The 20,220-nt window shown below is 39.2% G+C and overlaps 1 protein-coding gene across 1 annotated transcript in view; it reads right to left on the bottom strand.

Moving 5' to 3' along the window:
* Window positions 1-1,277: 1,277 nt before the first annotated feature.
* The window catches only part of grin1b (glutamate receptor, ionotropic, N-methyl D-aspartate 1b), a 64,362-nt gene continuing 45,419 nt past the window's right edge, over window positions 1,278-20,220 (bottom strand). Inside the window, 4 exon segments of the mRNA XM_028577663.1 lie at window positions 1,278-1,413; window positions 18,362-18,486; window positions 18,489-18,506; window positions 18,590-18,699. Coding sequence (XP_028433464.1) covers window positions 1,348-1,413; window positions 18,362-18,486; window positions 18,489-18,506; window positions 18,590-18,699 — 319 coding nt within the window. The 3' untranslated portion in view covers window positions 1,278-1,347.

Here is a 20,220-nt window from a genome sequence, read left to right as displayed (position 1 = left end):
TATAACTTCTGTAGCATCTGTGACTCAAAGTCAACTTTTTCTACCAGAGCTTTCAGCTGCATCTCATGGCCTTCATCAGAGGACAGAGTTTGCTCATTTGAAGTCAGAGTGAAGAAGAAATATTCATGTATACATAATTTGTTCATGAATATACCAAATAAGTAAAATTACCAATAAAAATCTCCTCATATCGGCTTAAATCATACAGTGTTATAAACAATTTATTAATTATTTATATACTTCTTATAAATGCTAAATAGAGGTATAAATAGAAGTTCCTGAATCATTGAACCAAACTGTCAGATCACATTTTCTCCTCAGTTTGGTGGAGTGGCTCTAGAAACTACAGTACCCATGAGCCTCATCGTTACAGATCCCTGCAGTCCACGGAATGTTCAGCCCCGACAAAGCATAGCAAACCGTTTATTTACTGAAACGGATGCGTGCTAAACACCCTGCTACGTGCACAAGTGGACTGCCTTTTTATTACCACGATTTTACGTACACGTCTCTGCTGATTCGGTAACACCTCTGACACATCCACCAACCGAGAGAAAACCTACCTCAAAGCTCGTTGCACACCGTTTTACACCTTTCCGAGGAAACATGTCGTTCAACCCGGAAACTGTAGCAAAACGGTGCACATTGTTTTGAGATTGAACATGCACCTGGTTCAGTGATGCAGGAGACGTTGTGGTTAGAAAATACTTCCTATCCCAGAGGCTCAGCCCACCTACCACTCTCTGATCAGTGATTAGGTCCCCCGAACGACCAACGGGTTCCCGATCGATCAACAAGTTCCTGATCGATCAATAGGTTCCCGATCGATCGGCAGGTGCGTGTGTGTGTTTCCGTTCGGAGGAAACATCTGCGTTGGAGTTTCGGAGCTCGAGTTTCCGGCGAGATGAAGCAAAAACTGATCGGGAGGATCAATGAGTCAGTACGATCAATCAGTGAGACAGACAGGAAACTGTGCAACATCAAAGACATCAACCCATATAAAAGCTATTTTAAACAGTTCTTTTAAAATAAAAGACCCTCTGTTTGGAGGAGGCTGACGGCTACAAGCAGAGCAAGGCGAGGCGATGTGTGTGTGTGTGTGTGTGTGTTTGTGTGTCTGGGATGACAGATGGTGTGTGTGTGTCTGTGTGTTGGCACAGTGTGATTCCATCCAAAAGTCCTGATGCCATCATATTCTACTTCCTGTTTCAGAGGACGCTCAGTCTGTCCATCTGTGTTTATATGATGTGTGTGTTTGTGTTTTTGTTTGTGTGTGTGTGTGTGTGTGTGTGTGTGTGTGTGTGTGTGTGTGTGGCTCAGCAGCAGCAGTGTAGCTCTCTTTCCCTCTTAGACCACGGTGCTGACGGAGGGATCAGATAGGTTGAGCTGGCCGGTGATGTCAGTCGGGTACGGCTACAGAGAGAAAGAGAAAGAGAGAGAGAGAGAGAGAGAGAGAGAGAGAGAGAGAGAGAGAGAGAGAGAGAGAGAGAGAAAGAGAGAGAGCAAAGGAGACACACACATTAATTTAACACAGAGACACACAATTTTTTCACACCTCGACAAACAGTAAAGCCAGCCTCAGATAATGACGTCCGATTTCACAGTTTCATTGAACATGCTTTAGATTTACTTTAAATTAAAGTTTTATCTGTTGAAAAATGAGAATTTATTTATCAATATCTTTACATGTGAAATTAACGACCTAGGCGGAGGAAAATAAAAATACTGTAAATGTTATTCTATAAATATTTTATTCCATTAATTATGTTAGATTTAACCATCAGTTAACCATTAATGTAGTCTAATGTTGTGTTCAAACCAAACACAAAGCGATTTTTTCACACAGCCCGATTAATACAAAGTTAATGCAAAGACGCGAATTGATGCACATTTGTGCTGGGCAACACCATATACGAATACACCATATTTGGGTCATTAGCGTGACGCTGTGTTGCAAAAGCCTATCAGCGTTGAGATTCTCCTGAAGTCACTGATGTTTTTGAATCAGAAATGGAGGAAAAAAATATTGTAGCCGTCTGTGGCCGGTGAAATTCACTGAGCTATGTGCGCCTCCAGATGATGTTATGAACCCAGGCCATAATTGATGACGGAAAGAAACGTTGTTGGTATCTACAAGAAGCTCCTCCTCCTCCCTGGCACGTCTCGCACCAATCAAATTCCTAGTACAGTACCAACACTGTCAATTGGTAGAAAAAAAATGCCCACTGGTGAACACAACTGTAGGGGGCACTGTCACTGCAGAACAATTTATAAAATATTAAAAAATATTAGCAAATGTATATTTATTAATTTCTTAGCAAAATTTTTTTTAATGTTACGTGAAAATAGATATAAATGTTCAATAATCTAGAAGTTTGTTGTTCATTCTGAGCAAGGCAAGGTCTATCAAACTTGTTTCTGTTGGTTTTAAAGTTTTATGGCAACAGCCACATCATTGCTGTCAGTCCATTGTGTTTTTAGCACCAGTACATGTAAGTTAAACAGCTTTACCTGGCAACCGGCACTATAATCGGAGACACTGCACTAGTCTTGTTCATAAGGAAATAGTTTCAGCAATTTCTGTCTGTGTCGGGATTAACTATTTATTTTATATTGCTATAAGCTGTAAAAATTACATCTGAAACTATTAGTCCATTTTGGGTAACACTTTATTTGAAGGGGTGTTCATAAGACTGACATGACACTATCATTATTATGACATGACATCTGTCATGAACATGAAGGAGTCATTTTGAGTGTTCATGACTGTTGTCATTCGGTAAATTAAGACACTTTTAATGCAAAGTAAGCATTGTCCAAGATGTCTTTGTCATCATCCATCATTGCAAAATGTTTTGAGAGGCTGGTCCTCTCACAACTGAAATAATGTCTGCCCACTGCAATGGACCCGTACCAATTTGCCTACAGACGCAACAGATCAAAAGAGGATGCCATCTTCACAGCGTTCCACCTGGCACTCACCCACCTGGACAGTCCCAATACATATGTTAGAATGCTGTTCACTTCAGTTCAGCATTCAACACTATGATCCCCTCCAAGCTGATCTCCAAGCTCAGGCAGCTTGGCATCAGTAACTCACTCTGCAACTGGATTATGGATTTCCTTACTAACAGACCCCAGGCTGTTAAATTAGGAGGTCTCTCCTTCTCCACTATCACCCTGAACACTGGTGTGCCACAGGGCTGTGCGTTGAGCCCTCTGCTCTACTCACTCTTCACCCAAGACTTCGTCCCTGTTTATGGCTCCAATGCCATAATCAAGTTTGCAGATGACACCACAGTGGTGGGCCTGATCAGAGGGGAGGATGAAACAGCATATAGGGATGAGGTTCAGCACCTAACTATGTGGTGTAAAAACAATAACCTGGCACTCAACACCCAGAAGACCAAGGAGATCATTGTTTACTTCAGGAGAGCCAAGAGCAAGGCACACCCCCCCCTCCACATCAGCGGTGCTGAGGTGGAACGTGTGTCTAGCTTTAAGTTCCTTGGGGTCCACATCACAGAAAATCTTTCTTGGTCTCTCAACTCATCTAGTCTGGTGAAGAAGGCACCTTCACTTTCTACGGACTCTTAAGAAAGCACACCTATGTACTAGAATTCTATCAGATTTCTATCTCTGTACCATTGAGAGCATACTCACAAACTGTATCTCTGTATGGTAAGGCAACTGCAACACTGCCAATCACAAGGCACTACAAAGAGTAGTGAAATCTGACCAAAGGACTATTGAACCCCCCTCCATCCACAACACGTATCATAAACGCTGTACAGACAAAGCCAAAACCATTGTCAAGGATGCCACCCATCCAAACCAGGGTCTTTTCACCCTACTTCCACACCAGCAGGCTCAGGTACAGCTTCTTTCCAGAGGCTGCACTGCACTGTTTACCTGTTTACATTTACTCCTGCACTGTTTCATCAATGCCCTTGCACTGCTAACACCCAAAACTGCACAATACATAATTTTGTTTTATTCCATAACCTGCCCATAAACCTGTGCAATAAACATATATATATATGTATATATACATATATTTATTTATTATGTATATAGAGTGTCTATTCATACTCTCTGTATATAACCCTCTATACTCCTTATCTGTCACTGTAGACATGTCATCTGGAAAACCTGTATTTATCTAACTATACACTGTACATAATTAATCTATATCCCCTACATAACTGTACAGAACACTGTCCTAAACCTGCACTTTGGTATTTATTGTTTCGTTTGCACTTCTGGTTGGATGTCGACTGCATTTCATTGGCTCTGTACCTGTACTCTGCTAAATGACAATAAAGTTGAATCTAATCTAATCTAATTATGACAGCTTGACTTTAGCGAAGACAACTCTGTTATGACAACTTGACATTAAGCAAGACAACTTAACCTGTGATAAATATGTCATGACAGGCCAATTTATCAAACTTTAATAAACTATTAAGCTTTGTGTTTAAATTACATTACACTGTCATTAAGAGGTTGTTTTTTACACTGGCTGTCATGAGAGCATTATAATTGTGTCATGAATATTTTTCCTTGACCTTGACTGTAGTTAACTGCCGTTAGCTAGTGAATTCAGTTAGCTGTACAGCTGTTAAATTAGCTGACTCAGCCCAGGGCTGCTAAGAGCCAAACCCGGAAAGAAAACCCTATCGGTAGTGTATTCTCAGTCGTAAAACTGGTCTCCGCTTTGTCCCATCCATTTAACGCCATGCTTGAGCCATGTTACTGGTTACTGGTTGCATGGCGTTCGTCGTTCGAGTGGTCATGACTGTTTTCCCAAGATGGCACCTGCTTGTATACGTTAACACTACTGCCTTTATAATCTATCTTTTTAATAAACTGTCTGTACATTTACAAAGTTCTCAATGCTTCGGTTTACATGTAGGGACCCTCATTATGCTACCGTATGCTATTTTGAGCCTTGTTAGTGGTTTAAAAATTCTTTTCACTTCACCCTCTGCCCTGACGACTAGCCTTATAAGCTAATCAGCGGTTTACGCTATCTTGTTTCAAGCTAGAGACACATTTGATTAGCATGAAAACATATCCCAAAGAACGGTTGACTCGGTACACATATGTTATTAACCCCTAGGTTCATTTTGCGCTGGAATTTTCTTGACACTCAAAATGACTCCTTCATGTTCATGATAGATGTCATGTCTTACGCACACCCCTTCAAATAAAGTGTTACCATTTCGGTTTGATCATAAACTGTCTTTTATATCTCAGTAAACTGAATGTTTTGGGGTTTTGAGCTTTTGTTATAGATTTAATAATTCTTTGAGAAAATTATGAACCGATGAATTGATAACTAGTCATCAGCCCTAGTAGAATTACTGTATCATTAACAGTGACTGGACTTATGATTAATTATATGCTTAAGTTGAACAGGAAGTGTGTTTTTCAGTCTAAAGGTCAGTCGTGCTTGCAGAGGAGGACAGAGGCAGTGTGTGTGTAGTACAGCATGTAATCTGGACACCATTCAAATCCACTGAGAGAGGAAAACATTCATATAGAAAATAGAGATGATCACAAAGAGAAATGAGTTCAAGTCCAACTACCCTCCCCCATCACCCCCTGAGTAATCAATACTGTACAGCACACTGTCTGCTACTGAATATTCAAACATCTTAATGAGCTGCAATAATCTGTTTGCATATTCAGTAACAATTTGATCCCTGGTCTTTGGGCTTTTGCTCCATTTTGAAATTAAATAAACAAGATATCCTGAGGGAGATGGGATGCAAAATGGCCGACTGCTGTGGATTTTAAAGACACAAACGCAGAAGATTTGGCACATTTCAGATCTCTAAGCTGCTTCCCCCCCTGAAAAAGATGTCACAGTTGGTAAAAAAAATGCTCTCTATCCTCTACAGGGGTGGACCAACCTTTTTTAACAGTGCAAAGAAAAAGAAACCTTTGATTTTGAACAGACACATTTTTTCTAAACTGAGGCTGAAAAGAAGTGGAGCAGGCGGTGGCCACAGATGGGTCAAAACTATAAACACTGACGACACAAGTGAACTCAGAATTTAGAAGAGAGCAGCAGACTTCGACTCCGGCGGAGACTTCAGAGCTGAAACAAAAGAAATTTATTAGCCGCCATTTATATCCAGAGACATCATCTCTGTCTCTGACAAATTTATTTCACCAGCTCCTAAAACTGTCGCCACAACGGGACGCTGAAAACGAGACGAGTTAGAGGAGAGAAATGAGTCTCTGCTGGCTGACCTGTGAGGACGAGAGAGATGGTCGTTAGTGGAAGGAGAATACATACTCTTTAAGGTCTGTGGGATGCTTCATCAACAGCGATGGTGATATGAAGGGACAGAGAGATGACAGGAGAGGAAGACATAGAGGACAAGAGAACTAAGACATACAACAGCACATGGAGGATGAGCGGACAGACAGGACAGAGACAAACAACAGGACAGATAGGACAAAAACACACAAAAGGACATGGAGGATGAAGACAAACAACAGGACAAGAACAGAGAGGAGAGACCACACAGTCTGACCCTCTTCACTTCTCCTTTGCAAGAGGACGACTCGGAGTGAAAAATTAAACCCTGACGGCCAACAACCCTAACCTGATCCGAACACTGTCAGTCTGACTGTCTGTCTGTCTGTCTGTCTGTCTGTCTGTATCCGGATGGAGGCGAGAAAATAAAGCGTGCTGAATGACAGACGGGCGGCCATGATGATAAGGAGATGATGGAGCTGGAGATGAGATGACAGGAGAGGAGATGAGAAGAGGGGTGGAGAGGAGGTAGGGAGGAGAGGAAAAGAGAGGAGAGGAAAAGAGAGAAGAGGAGAGGGAAAGAGAGAAGAGGAGAGGAAAAGAGAGGAGAGGAGAAGAAAGACAAATGACACACGGAAAAATAGTTTTTGATGGAAGGAGGAGGAGGAGGTGGTCTTCATCTCCTTACCGTGGCATCCCCGGAGGCCTTACGGCATTTGAGGTCGGAGGTCGAAGTGATGGACCTAAAAGAGGTTTTGGACTCGGGCTCTGCTCTACTTTTCCTATCCTAAAATAAATGATACGATAGGTGCAAACAAACATTAACACACACACACACACACACACACAAACATTAACACACACACATCGCTGCCATACTAATACCTCTGAGTGGTGTATAATGTAGTATGATGTAGCTAGTAACAGTGTATAGTATAGTACAGTATAATTTAATATTGCATTGCATAGTGTAACATAGTATAGTACAGTTATAGTACATAACGTGGCATACAGTAGTATAGTGCAGTATAATAATAATATAGTAAAGTAAGTGTACAGTGTAGTGTAGTATAACATTATAATAAATTACAGTATATAGTAGCATAGTGTAGAAACAGTATATAGTAAGTGTAGTATCCTATAGAATATTTAAGGGTTAATGTCCAATGAGTAATTCATTACCTCATAATAAACACTTTGAAGGGCATTAACCCGCTTATACCATGGTCAATTTTTTTAATCGTTTTTTTCTATCAAAGTCTAGTTTTTTAAACAATAAGTCTATTTCCGTGATAACACCTGAGGGTTTGACTAATGCCTGGCACAATCATTCCCATCCCATAAGTTTCTTATGCAATTCAATATGTTGTTCACTGCTCCAGTAAATAGGATGGACCTTAGATACGACCTAGCAACGGGAGATATTTATATAGTCCGCTCAGCTCATACAACCCTTTGGCTCAGCTACAAGACGTGAGCCAGCTAATGTAACGCTAGCAAGATTCAAAGTCAACAACGTGTGTACGGTTGACAATCAGTAAATATAATTTGAAAGTATGTTTAGCAACAAGGCAAGCTAGCTCCAGCCATGTCATTGTCCCCAAATCAATATCAAAGGGAAAGGGATGAGAGATGATCGCTGTGAAATAAATTCAGTTCAGAGGGGCAATGTTACTTCTTGCAGCTTGTGTTTAGTGCCATCCTGTGGTGTTAAGAGGACGAGGCACTGAATGACAACTCAGTGTTGGAAATAACAGATTCCCATTTTCTTTTTCACTTAGTGCATTCATTTAGAACGGTAAACAGTCAGTTTCACCTGAGCTTGTTAATAGGTGTCCCATTACACTTTTTAGTGGACACCCTGCAGCCAATCAGAATTTCGCACAGACCATGGTATAATATAAAATAGGCACAGCATACATTACAGTATACTATATTAAGGTATAGTTATGTATAATGTAACATAGCTTGCATAGCTTAATGTAACATACTAGCAGCATATAGTGTAGTAGATACTATATTATAGTATTGAGTTGCATAGAATGTTATATATTAACTGTAGAACCTATAGAATAGTATGCAAATGGCATAGATTAGAATAGTCTCTATGTTGATGTGTGTATATAGTTATATAAGTACAGTAGGTGTGTGTGTGTGTGTGTGTGTGTGTCTGTGTGTGTTTGTTTATGTCCCACAGACTCGTTATTTTTTCAGATGAAATGATGTTTCAGTAAAAAGAGCATCAGTCTGTTTTACTGCCAACAGCCACAAACACACATCAGCACACAACATGAGGCTAAAACACACAACACAACAGGAAGTACATCACAGGAAGCAGGGGTGACGGGGGGATGAGGACTGAATGAAGCAGTGATGATGATGTTTCTTCATCCTAAACACATCGGATCATTATACCAACACTCTGCTGCTATAATGCCATCTCACCTTGTGTGTGTGTGTGTGTGTAACATGAAAAAAAGGGGGAGGGGGAGGGGAGGGGAACAGTAGCACATGGATGATGGTTTCATCTCTGACATCATATACAGACATCATCAGTTTGACCTTTGACTCGTCACAGTGAACAGTCAGATCAGGGCTGGGTATCAACCTGAAATGTTTTTATGAAAATCTTTATTAGTGATGTTATTATTATTATTATTATTATTATTATTATTATTATTAAGTATAACTCTGGTATTGTTTCTATATTTTCCTCACTGTCATCAAATCCCATGAAAAGACCAAAAACAGGTGTCAGATTTTTGAAAATAAAAAATGATTATATTTATTATAATTAGACATTTACTAGTACAATTCTTTGAGAAGAAAAATAACATTAGGCTACCAACAGTCCACTATCAGCAGTGGTGGAAAGTAACTACAGTTAGTACATTTACTAACTAAGTAACTAAGTACTGTACTAACAGTAAGTACGGTAAGGTTAGAAAGGTTAAGTTTAAGGTACTTGTACTTTACTTGAGTATTCCATTTTCTGCTACTTTATACTTCTACTCCACTACATCTATATTGTACTTTTTACTGCACTAGATTTATCTGAGAGCTCAAGCTACTTTACAGATTCAGGTTAATAAAACAAAATATATTATAGATTAATCTCCCCATCAATGTATAAAGTCACTGGAATGAGCTGAGGTGTTTAATCCCAGGAGTTTAGTGACGAGCCTGGAGCGAACTATGGTGTTAAATGCTGAACTGTAGTCAATCAACAGCAATCTCATATAGCTTCCTTTCTTTTCCAGGTGAGATAGAGTGGTGTGGAGGATGTGTGCTACAGTATGGCGTCTTATGTTTGTCGGTTGGGACGGTAGGCAAACTGTAATGGGTCCACTGTGCTGGGTAGTGAGGGGCAGATGTAATCCTTGTCGTTCAAAAATAACTTGAATGTGTCCTTGTGCGGGTACCTTTTATGTTCCGGTATATAGGCTACTTTCCGTAGAGAGCAGAATAGGATATATCAGGGTTTGATACACACATGATACTTGTTAGTATTAGCTAGTGTGCTACATGATTAAAGTCTTTTAAAAACACAAAGTGTAATTTTCTATTGCTAGGGGTCTCAATCCCATTTAGGACTCTTTCAGTGTTCATCGTTCAGGAGGTTTTTACAAGGAGCCAAAACAATGAAACTGGTGATTAAAACCGGTGATTAAAACCAGTGATTAAAACCGGTAAAAACACTGAATAAAGCTAGCCTGACAAGCCAGACCCACATCAAGATGTTGGGTCTGGGGACTCACCATTGACGGAGCTCAATCCGAGGGGCGGGATAAACGGTTGTCTTTCAAATTCCCTCCCCTGCGAGCCGAGCTGATGCTAACGTTTTCTCAGCTTGTTTCTCTGATAACTTAAGATCCAGACGTCTGATGACTAAAATCCTTCTTCCTGTTAAAATATAAAGGCCCACCAAGATCTAAAAAGTATATCATAAAAATGAGGCTTAAAGCTGGATAAAAAGTCAATTTATGACAGCTTCTGGCACAAAGGGGATATTACGCCATCAACAGTTGTTGACAAATGTTACCCACAGTTAACTTTAACAAAATGACAGTTGTTTTCTCTGTTTTTATGTTTTTTTAAGCACCAGTTTTTTAATATAGTTTTTTAAAATTATATATACACTGTACACATTTTTTTTATTGTTGTGTTTCATGTGCAGTTTCTTCTGTAAAGCACTCTTTAACCTTGTTAAGAAAAGAGCTATATAATTATTCTCATTTTTATATAGTAGATATATTCACTGTTGGTTTAAGGCAACACATGGGATGTGATGATAAGAAGACAAATACAGAATACTTTATATTACAAAATAGAAAAACATATTTAACATCAAGTTATTGTATTTTAAATGTCTAGTACGGTCATAATAATAATAACAATAATAATAATAATAATACCCAGCCCCGGTTTGGAATCCTGAAACACATTCAGTTCAAAACGAAAATAAAAATCAATAACACACATTGATCATGAATTCAAAGCCAAACTGGGTTCACAAGTTCACAAGTTCCCACAGAATAAAACATATTTCTGGATCAAACATTAAAGTCTGCAGTGACAGAGCAGTGGAAGACTTTCAGTCTGTAACAGACAATCACATGAAAAATAATAATAACACCATGAACGCCACAGAAACCCTGTCCTCTTCCTCACTTTGAACTAAACATCATTAACATGTCCTGAATGATTTAGATCCAAACTGCAGGTCTGCTCATAGGGTCTGCTGCTGGCTGCAGCTTGTCTAAAATACCACCTTAACCCTTCAAAATACCACCTTAACCACCCAACACCTTCACTTACAGTTAATGATGCATGACATTTGCTGCTGGGAAACTAACATTCATATGAAATAATTAAGAAATTGCTACAGAACAAGGTCAAACTGAAGCTCCGCAAAATATTTAAAGAAAGTGATGCTAACAAGTCTGATAGCAATGCAATTATCCACACAAGGGGACAAGTAATGCTAACAGTTGCTAGCGAGCTAACAGATGATGTACATGTTGTACTCTGGTGGTTCAAAATGGTCAAATCCCTGCTCAGTGTTTGTATTGTTTACATGGAGCTGTAGTCAGACAACCATATCACTCCTCCTGCCTAAACCTAACCAATCTAACCAAAGAAGGCAACAAGTACAAGCCAATCAGAGGTAGCGCAGGGCAGGTCACGCCTTCACCATCCTAGAAAAAGCAAATGACGTCGACTAACTCCCAACTCATCCAAAAATGGGCAAAGAGGTGGAGCATCAGTGGAGCTGAAACGGGCCGAATGAAGCCTAATATGTCGGCTGCCACCTGTCACTCAAAGCATGAACGCCCTTAATGATGCATAACTTAAAGTCTGAATATAATTTAAATGGGTGAGTTATGTAAAAATGCCCCCCCCTCCTCCACCCCAACATTTGTCATGAAGGGGAATATTAGCTATAGAGTAAAGGCTGTAAAGATATATAATTCTGCTGTAAAGTTGGGCATTTTAACACTGGGGTCTATGGGTAATGACTGCCTTTTGGAGTCAGCCTCAAGTGGCCAGCACCAGAGGTTTGAAATACTTACGTTCCTGTTTATATATTTTATTATAGACCATAATATCCTGTCATGTCACCATGGTTACAATGTCCTGAATGATGAGTTAAATTAAAGAGGAGCTCAGTGAAGGTTTCACCTCCTCCTGTCTGAATAAGGCTTTTACCACTAGAATATAATGTGCACATTCTCAAAAATTAAAGCTTAAAATTCTTACTGGTTGTGGACTGCACTCACATCACAATCCTCTTCTTTTAAGGCCTCCTCATGTATCCTCATCAGTGTTTCCTCTCCCAGAGCTGCTTTGTTTAATGTGCTAATTCTGCTCTGCTAACTCCTCGCCTCAAGACACAGCTGTTTGAAGTGCTAATCATCCTCCGCTAGCTGCTAGCCTTTAGCCGCTAGTGTTTGAAGTGCTAATCCAGGCGGAGAAGTGATGATTATTAATGTGTTACTGTCAGACAGCCCAGTCCAGCTGCTGACAAGGCTGCACAACATCTGGAAACAGAGAGCTGGGTGTATGAATTTGTGTTGTTTCTCTGAAGAAGCTGTTCAGTTTCCATATATAAGCAGAATCAGACAGACTTTAAATTAAAATGTGTGTGTCCATGTGTGAATGAGCCATCTTTAAACAGAGAGAACAGTTTCCTCTTAACATCAGGATGTTTCTTCTCTTTCATGCAGCAGTTATCCAATGTTCCCTATTTAGATCAATAAAGAAGATATTTTTAAGGTGATCATTTCACCCGTTAGCTACAAATCACCAAGCGTACTTATGAGATCCTTATCTTAAAATTACGTTCAAAACTGCTCTTGCTATGATGAGATACTAAAGCCCATTTGTTCTGAATATTACCTGCTCTGGGGTCTCATCTATAGCTGTTGCAGTGCACAAAAACGGGGCTTGATAGAGGTGTACGCCACCACCGCAAAAGTTATGATCTATAAAAACAAACTTGACGGGAGAACGTACGCAGCTGTACCTAAACTCTAACCCATGCGTACAAACATCTTGGAGACGCAGACTGTGAGGTGGTGATTGACTCCAGATTGTATAATGATTCCTCTCACATATTTGATCTCGCCTAATATCAAATATGAATTATAGATCCACGTTAAACATTTAAAACAGCAGTGTTATGGAGTCGTTTTGGGGGTAAGACAGTCTCTACATTTCAGTCTGGTTGATTCTTGTGAAAGTTCAGAAGCTGCAGGTTGATGTTAAAAATAAACTGTGAAAATGTTCTATAATAAATAAGTGATTGATGCCTTTGTATCTCTTGTACATGATATTATTTGATGACAACAGCAAGCGTCTAATACATTGTGTCAAACTGTTTGCATTAATTTTATGTTGTTTACATGCTGATGCAGTTTAGTTTTTTTTAATTTATTTTCTCTGCTGTTGTTCAGTTTTTGTTCCCCCACAGAGTACAATAAAGTTCCATTCAATCTTTTATGAGCTCTAAAGCTGCAGCAGTCACTTTAATGATGCCGTTATTTTTCAAGGACAGACACGGTCTCTGCTTCATTACAAATTATGAGTGTGATGGAGACACTGAGGTGACGTCTCCAACGATGAGACAATGTCGCCGCGGCAACAGACAGTCGTTTGTGCCTGTCAGTGACATCATGCAGGTGAAGCAGCTCTTAGTATTTAGTTTCACACTACAGATGAAGAGAAGCTCTCTGACTCTCATCTGCACAGATATTACAGCGCGCTGTTATATTAAAATATTATAGGAAACAATCAAATGAAGAGACGCCGCTTCACCTGTTCTGCTGTCGAAAAAGATTTAAATAATACTGAGGTGACTGCAGCCTCAGCCACAGGCTGAAACAGACTGTGTGTTGAAAACTAAAAGTAGGATTGTAGAAGTTCATGAAAGCAATCCAACGTGGTAAAAAAAAGGACAATGCTGCTCTGCCAAATGTCTTCAAAGGAATGAAACGTTGATAGTAAAGAACAGTGATTTAATAGTGATAAAGGGATGGTACAGTCCCAGGCCGGTGGGCAGTTGTATCCGCGCTAACGGCTCCTATGGTGGTCTTTGCTCCAGTCTGGCACCGGGCACCCTGCGATGCCATCCAGCTCTGCGGCTCGGCGCGCTATTTAGGATTCACAAGGAGGAGTGACGAACGCGGCCGCGGGCGCATGCACGGGATGCGTGTTTGTAGTGTGTGTGTGTGTGTGTGTGTGTGTCATACCAAAGCAGAGAATTAGCTCCACACATAGTTCATTAGAGTCTAAGTCTTAAATAGGCTATATTTGGAATATCTATTGAAATATTCACATTTTATATGAAAAAAGTTACTCTCAGATGTGTCCAGTTTGGGACGTCGTATAGCATTACTCTATGTGCTGGGGTACATTTTCACATAATTTATATACACCGGACACCTGAGTATTACCCCCATATTTATATAAATACACCCAAAACATGCTTTTAGGGATATTGTAGTCAAATATAGTGATTTTGATGTCATAATGCAGCAATAAAGTAATCTGTATTTTCTCTCTTTAAAAAACTACTTATCGATTAATGGTTAAGGCTGGTGTATTTTTTAATCAATAAATCCCATTAAAGACCCAAACCACAGCCTGATGAATCTTTTCCTCCAAAAACACATCAATCAGCTGCATGTTGATAGGAAGTGATTAGCTAGTAGTACACAGGTCATACTGTACATACTACAGGTAGCTACAGTGCATGTAACTACGTAAGTCAAGGTGCATTTCTACAAATTGTTTTAAGACTGACTTGAAAAATTTGAAATCGATTCTTTAACTCCTAGGCCGCCAACACACCTATACGCATGTTAAAGATTGACGTTTTTTTTTCAGTATAAATAAATGGGCTAAGGACTGTTGGAAAGTATTAAGAGACAGCTTTGGTCTTTTCATGATCAATAAATGACAACAAGTGTTATAATAAAATATAACTGTGTAGAAATGTTGTGTTGTTTTTTTTTATTCGACGGGGGGGTCTTGCCCAGGGTGTAACTCAATGTAGAACCGCCACTGTGTACTGTGTGTAGGAGCCCTGTTTGTGTCCTCTGGGTGTTTTCCACTGGTCTCAGACCAGCCAACAACAGGAACACATTAAAGTTTGATATGAAACACAGAAATGAATTTCTGAGCTGATTCTTCTGTTAGAAGATCCGAGATCAGCGTGACTCACAGCTGTCACATCAATATAGATCAGGCACATATGTAATGTGTATTTATACTTACATTATATGTATGACTGTTTATGATTCACAGGAGAGCAGAACACAGAGCTGAAAGCCTGTTTTATATATTCAGATAGTCCCATGACAACATGCTGTATCATTTGATTATTCTCCTAATAAAAATGTGAGTGAACTTAAAGCAGGAAATGTTATTTGTTGTTTGTTTTATTATTTTTATTATTTTTTTTGTCTTTATGTTTCCATGTTGGATTGTTTGTTGGATTGATTCTTTCCTCTTTTTCATGTTAAATATGTGTACAAGACAAAATCAAAACTGGTTCAGTTTTAACAGTTTTAGATGATGTTTTTATTTATTTGTATTTCATCTCATTTTGATGTGCTGTTAGCCTGACGAGCCAGACCCACACCAAGATGTTGGGTCTGGGAATTCACCATTTGCATGGCTCAATCCGAGGGGCGGGATAAACGGTTGTCTTTCAAATTCCCTCTGCACGTAATAGGATAGCGCTACAATCAGGCAGAGCAACGAAGAAGGTAGCGAAGCTAGTTGATAGATTTTTGCCGTATCTGGTCGGCAAAACTCCGAACACATCTTCCTTTTTTAAGAATGATTTCTGTGCTGTTCTTTGTTCTTTTCTCAAAGAAAAGCTTAACTCCAAGTCTTCCAGAAGACCGCTGTTCCCAGCAGCAGCAGCAGCCATAAGCCCGCCCACTGACTCTATACACGATGTGATTGGCCTGACCAGAATTGTTTTTTTCCAGCTCGCAAGCCAACGGAGAGTGCCTAGACCCCCCTGGCTGCAAAATAAATTTGTTGCCACTAGGGTGCGTCTAGATATCTAGGCTAATGTGCTGTAAATTCAGCCTTTAATTTGTGGTTATTATCATGATTGTATGCAAAAGTGTGAAGTCATTTTCAGTATAAGTCAGACTCAGAGAATCTCTTATGTTTGTTTTTTGTTAGATTTATGGCAAAAGTACCAATTTCATATTATGTATATTTTAAGCATAAACAGTAAACATGCTTATGTTTGTGATGCTTTTCTGTTTTTCCTGATGATTTTTCAGAAACAAAATCTCATTTCAGCTCCATCAGTATAGACAGAATAACACATTAACAAGTAGAATCCTCTGACTTCATTATGTTTCTCTGCTGCTGAATCCAAGCCTGCAGTCGGTACATATTCATGTTTGTTAACAGCTAAAAGGATGAATGTATTAAGAATGAAAATAACTTGGTAGTATTTGCAGCATCTCGTCAGTAAATCAACTGTCAGGCTTCAGAGCAGGAAATTATTTTTATATCTAACGTGTTGTCGTGACGACAGTGAAGCAGCTGGCGGAGTGAGCAGGAGGTGTGTGGACAGAAAGAGGAACCCCTGTGGACACCAACAGTCCTGGAACTCAACAAGTTGTCTGGAAAAACGCCTCATGTTGGTTTTCCCATGATGCTTCAGTGAAGCTCTAAACCACAATCTAAATACAAACCTGGCTGCTGCGTCTCTGAGATGTTACAAACAACATCATGCATGGTTATTTCCAGAGCAGAGATAGTGATCCTGGTTTCATTGGACAGTTTGTCATATATCAACGCCTGATATTTCCAAGTGTTGTTGATACATTTATTATTCCTGATTAACACATTCAAATCTTTATATTTCAGAATTATAATTGGTTTGGTTTGAATTTGTGTTATTAGAGCTGCTAAATGTTCATCCAGTTTATTTGCCATTAAATTAAATAGCACTTTATCTGGATTAAATCTTAATTATTGTCCTTGTTTAAAATGAACAGTTACTAATCTTCAGACATTTTATATTCCAATTTTTTGTAAAAGATTTTTCATTTGACATTTCTGAAGCTGCAACATCTGTTTCTCATGTTTGTTAATCTAATTCGAGAGAAATGATTAAATTATACTATAAAGACAGGACACAGTTTTATGTATTGATTAGAAGATGCACAGCAGTTTGTAACAAATATTCTGCAACTCGGCCATGTGAACCCTGTACTGATTTTATTCTATATTTAGCACATTTTGCATTCTAATGTGTAAATTCATTAGCCTGGAAATCCAGACCCAAATCCGAAATAATAAGGGTCTGGCACTGAGTAATGAAAATGGCCCAACTCGAGGGGCGGCACCAAGCATGCATTTGAAAATCTCACTGCACGCAATTGGATAACACTACGACCAATCACAACAATACACGGGGTGACGTATCCAGAGCGTACCCATACGCTTAGCTACCAGCGGAGCTAACTGGTAGATTAAACTGTCGTCATCTGTTTAGCTCGCCTCTGGCCCGACTACATCAGATACACCGATGCGATTGGTGCAGCTCGGCTACAAGTGCATAGTTAATGAGCATCATTATTCAATGAGTGACTCGCTGAGCAAATTCAAATTGTTCTCTCGTATAAGTTCATTAGAGCTGAAAGGAATAATAATAAAAAATATGAAAAATAAAATAATTAATCAAAAACACCAAACATTCCTTTGTTTCTCTGCTTTTCACTGTGTTATATGATACTAAACTGAATAACAACACATACTATGAAGACGTCACCTTTGTCTTTAGGCATTAATGTCTGTTTCTCAGATTCTACAGAGCAAACGATTAATCGAGAAAATAGTTTGCAGATAAATTAAAAATGAATTGTTAGTTGTAGCCCAGAACATCAGAGCAGTGATCCTCATTTCCTTTAACTCACACTACAAAGATAAAATGTCAACAGACTCCAGACAGATTAACTGATCAGCATGTTGGTATGTTGGAATGTTAGTCCAACTTATTTTCTGTTCTCTTTCTGTTTGTTTGTTAGTCGGCCACAAAACTGTCGCTAAAAAGACAAAAACAAAATTCGCGTCCCGTCCCTGATCGATCTGAACTCAAATATTAATGTAACTTGAACTGTCTCAGTTCCCCCTCACTCAGCATTCATAATTTAGCCTTTAACCTTTAGCTTTTAGCTCGGCCCTGTCATCTACAGCTTCATGGTAAATATGAGCAGTAACAACAGGTTCATGGTGATAAACTCCCTGAAATGTAATCTAATGACATCAAACACAATGTTATTACTTTCACATAAAGAGGGCGCCTCTTCCATCGATAAATACAAATAGAATAGTATTAAATTCAAATATTTTGCTCCTGGGAAATAAAATAAAATAAAGTTCAATAAAATAATGTGAACAGCAGCACAGAAGAATATAAGAGCAGACAAAAGAGCCGAGTAGGTTAAAATACATGTACACAGTAGAGTACAGTACAGTAGAATATAAGTTAGAGTAGAGAGTACAGCAGTGTAAAGTACAGTAAGTAGAAAACAGTAGAATAGAGTCTGGTACCTGCAGGTTTTTCCTCCAGACGTTCACAGCAGCAAAGGCAAGTTGCATCTGTTTCCTTCTAGCGTCTTTGTGTCGTTTGTAAGCAATCTCGATGAAGATGAGGAAGATCCCGGCCACGATGCCCCGGCAACCAGCATGAACACACCTAAGGAGGACAGCCACCATCTTAAACATTCATCAAGAGCAACAGGTTTCAGTCTCACACCTGTCGGTAGGCCTGTTTCCTACCTGCCATGTTCTCGAACGTAAGGGTAGCGGGGGCGTTGCTCCTGGAGTCACACTCCTGGTATCGAACCCACGTCTTGTCCAGGTCCTCCATGAAGCCATTCTCATGAGAGCTGAGGAGAGACAACGAAATGTACTGTGACTTGAACACACGCCGAGTACGACCAAATTTATACGAGTCATTTATACGAGTTATGCAAGTATCAAATGTAGGTTATTAGCGGGGTACCAGCAAGGTATCAGTGGGGCACTAAAAAGGTATAAGAAGGTAATATCTTTATCAGTAGGGTACTACAATTTTCAAGTTAAGTTATGTATTAATTAAATATACAACAATTACAGAAGTTAGTACCTACGTAAAAGTATATATAAATATATATAAATTAGGGCTGTCAGCATTAACACGTTAATCACGATGCGATTAAGGGCTGTGCATATTGCGTTAATTTTTTGTAATCGCATGCCGCCATTTATTAATTTATTTTCACTTCACTCGGCTTTGCGTCGTGCCTAACAGGCTACTATTTTGACCCTTTGCCGCACTTTGCCATACTTCCTCGTAACACATCCTGCTGCAGGAATTGCAATGTGCATTTTGGTGCCTCATTCCGGTGCCACTGATATGCCTGCGCTTCTCTCTGATGCTCTGAAACAGACGTTACAGGTTACAGGCAACAGAAACATCGCTGCATGTGACGCTAGTTAATACTACACTCGACAGCAGCTAACGTTAGCCTACTGCTAGCTAGTAGCTGGATTAAACACGGTTACAATGCTGACAGCTAAAGCTAAACGGTGGAAAGTTTGTCTGTATTCCACTGTAGAAGATTCCGACACCGGGATGTAACAATCTGACACCGGGATGTAATAATCTGCAGCTGCCGTTGTTTGAAAAACACAGACGGTGCGTTCAATGAAACTGGTAACCTACAGCCTCGTGGTACATTCAAAGTTATTGTTAAATGCCCTTTTCACATCTGGTGGTTGTTTTTGTCGTTCAACAGCTATTTACTAGTGAAATAAGTTATTGTTATAGTTATTACATTATTATTAAATCATTTAACCATATGGCCTTAGCAATGAACAAGCCATTCTTTAATGTCGCTGTTGTTTAGTACCCTTCTTTTTTTTTACTTTCTTAAAAAGTATTGGTTCAGGCACCGGTAAGGCACCGGTAAAAGTACCGCTTTAGCACCGGCATCCAAACCAAACACTACTCAACCCTAATATTGACTATAGATTCAAATGTGTGACTAGATTCACATATTTTTCTTTTGTTTACAGTAAATAAATAAATAATAAACAAATACAAATCTTAAAATCAAGTTCATAAAGTCACTTTCTTTGCATTCATTTGATTCCCAATCAATAAACACTGGTAAGAATTGCTTTCCATTGTTAATATGTACTTGAAAACAGTTCTTAAATGCACAATAATAGAATTTTAATCATGTGATAAAACATGCGATTCATCGCGATTAACTATAGAAATGCAACGATTAATCATGATTAAAAAAATTAATCGTTTGACAGCCCTACTATAAATACATAAGTGGGGGTATCGAAATGTATCATGAGAGAATCAGTGGGGTATATCAGGGTATCAAAAGCGTGTCATGGGGTATCAGTCAGAC

This window comes from Perca flavescens, chromosome 5 (assembly GCF_004354835.1).
Source record: "Perca flavescens isolate YP-PL-M2 chromosome 5, PFLA_1.0, whole genome shotgun sequence".
Classification (NCBI taxonomy): domain Eukaryota; kingdom Metazoa; phylum Chordata; class Actinopteri; order Perciformes; family Percidae; genus Perca; species Perca flavescens.
The sequence above is the reverse complement of the archived record's forward strand: the minus strand, read 5'-3'. Positions and strand labels throughout refer to the sequence as shown.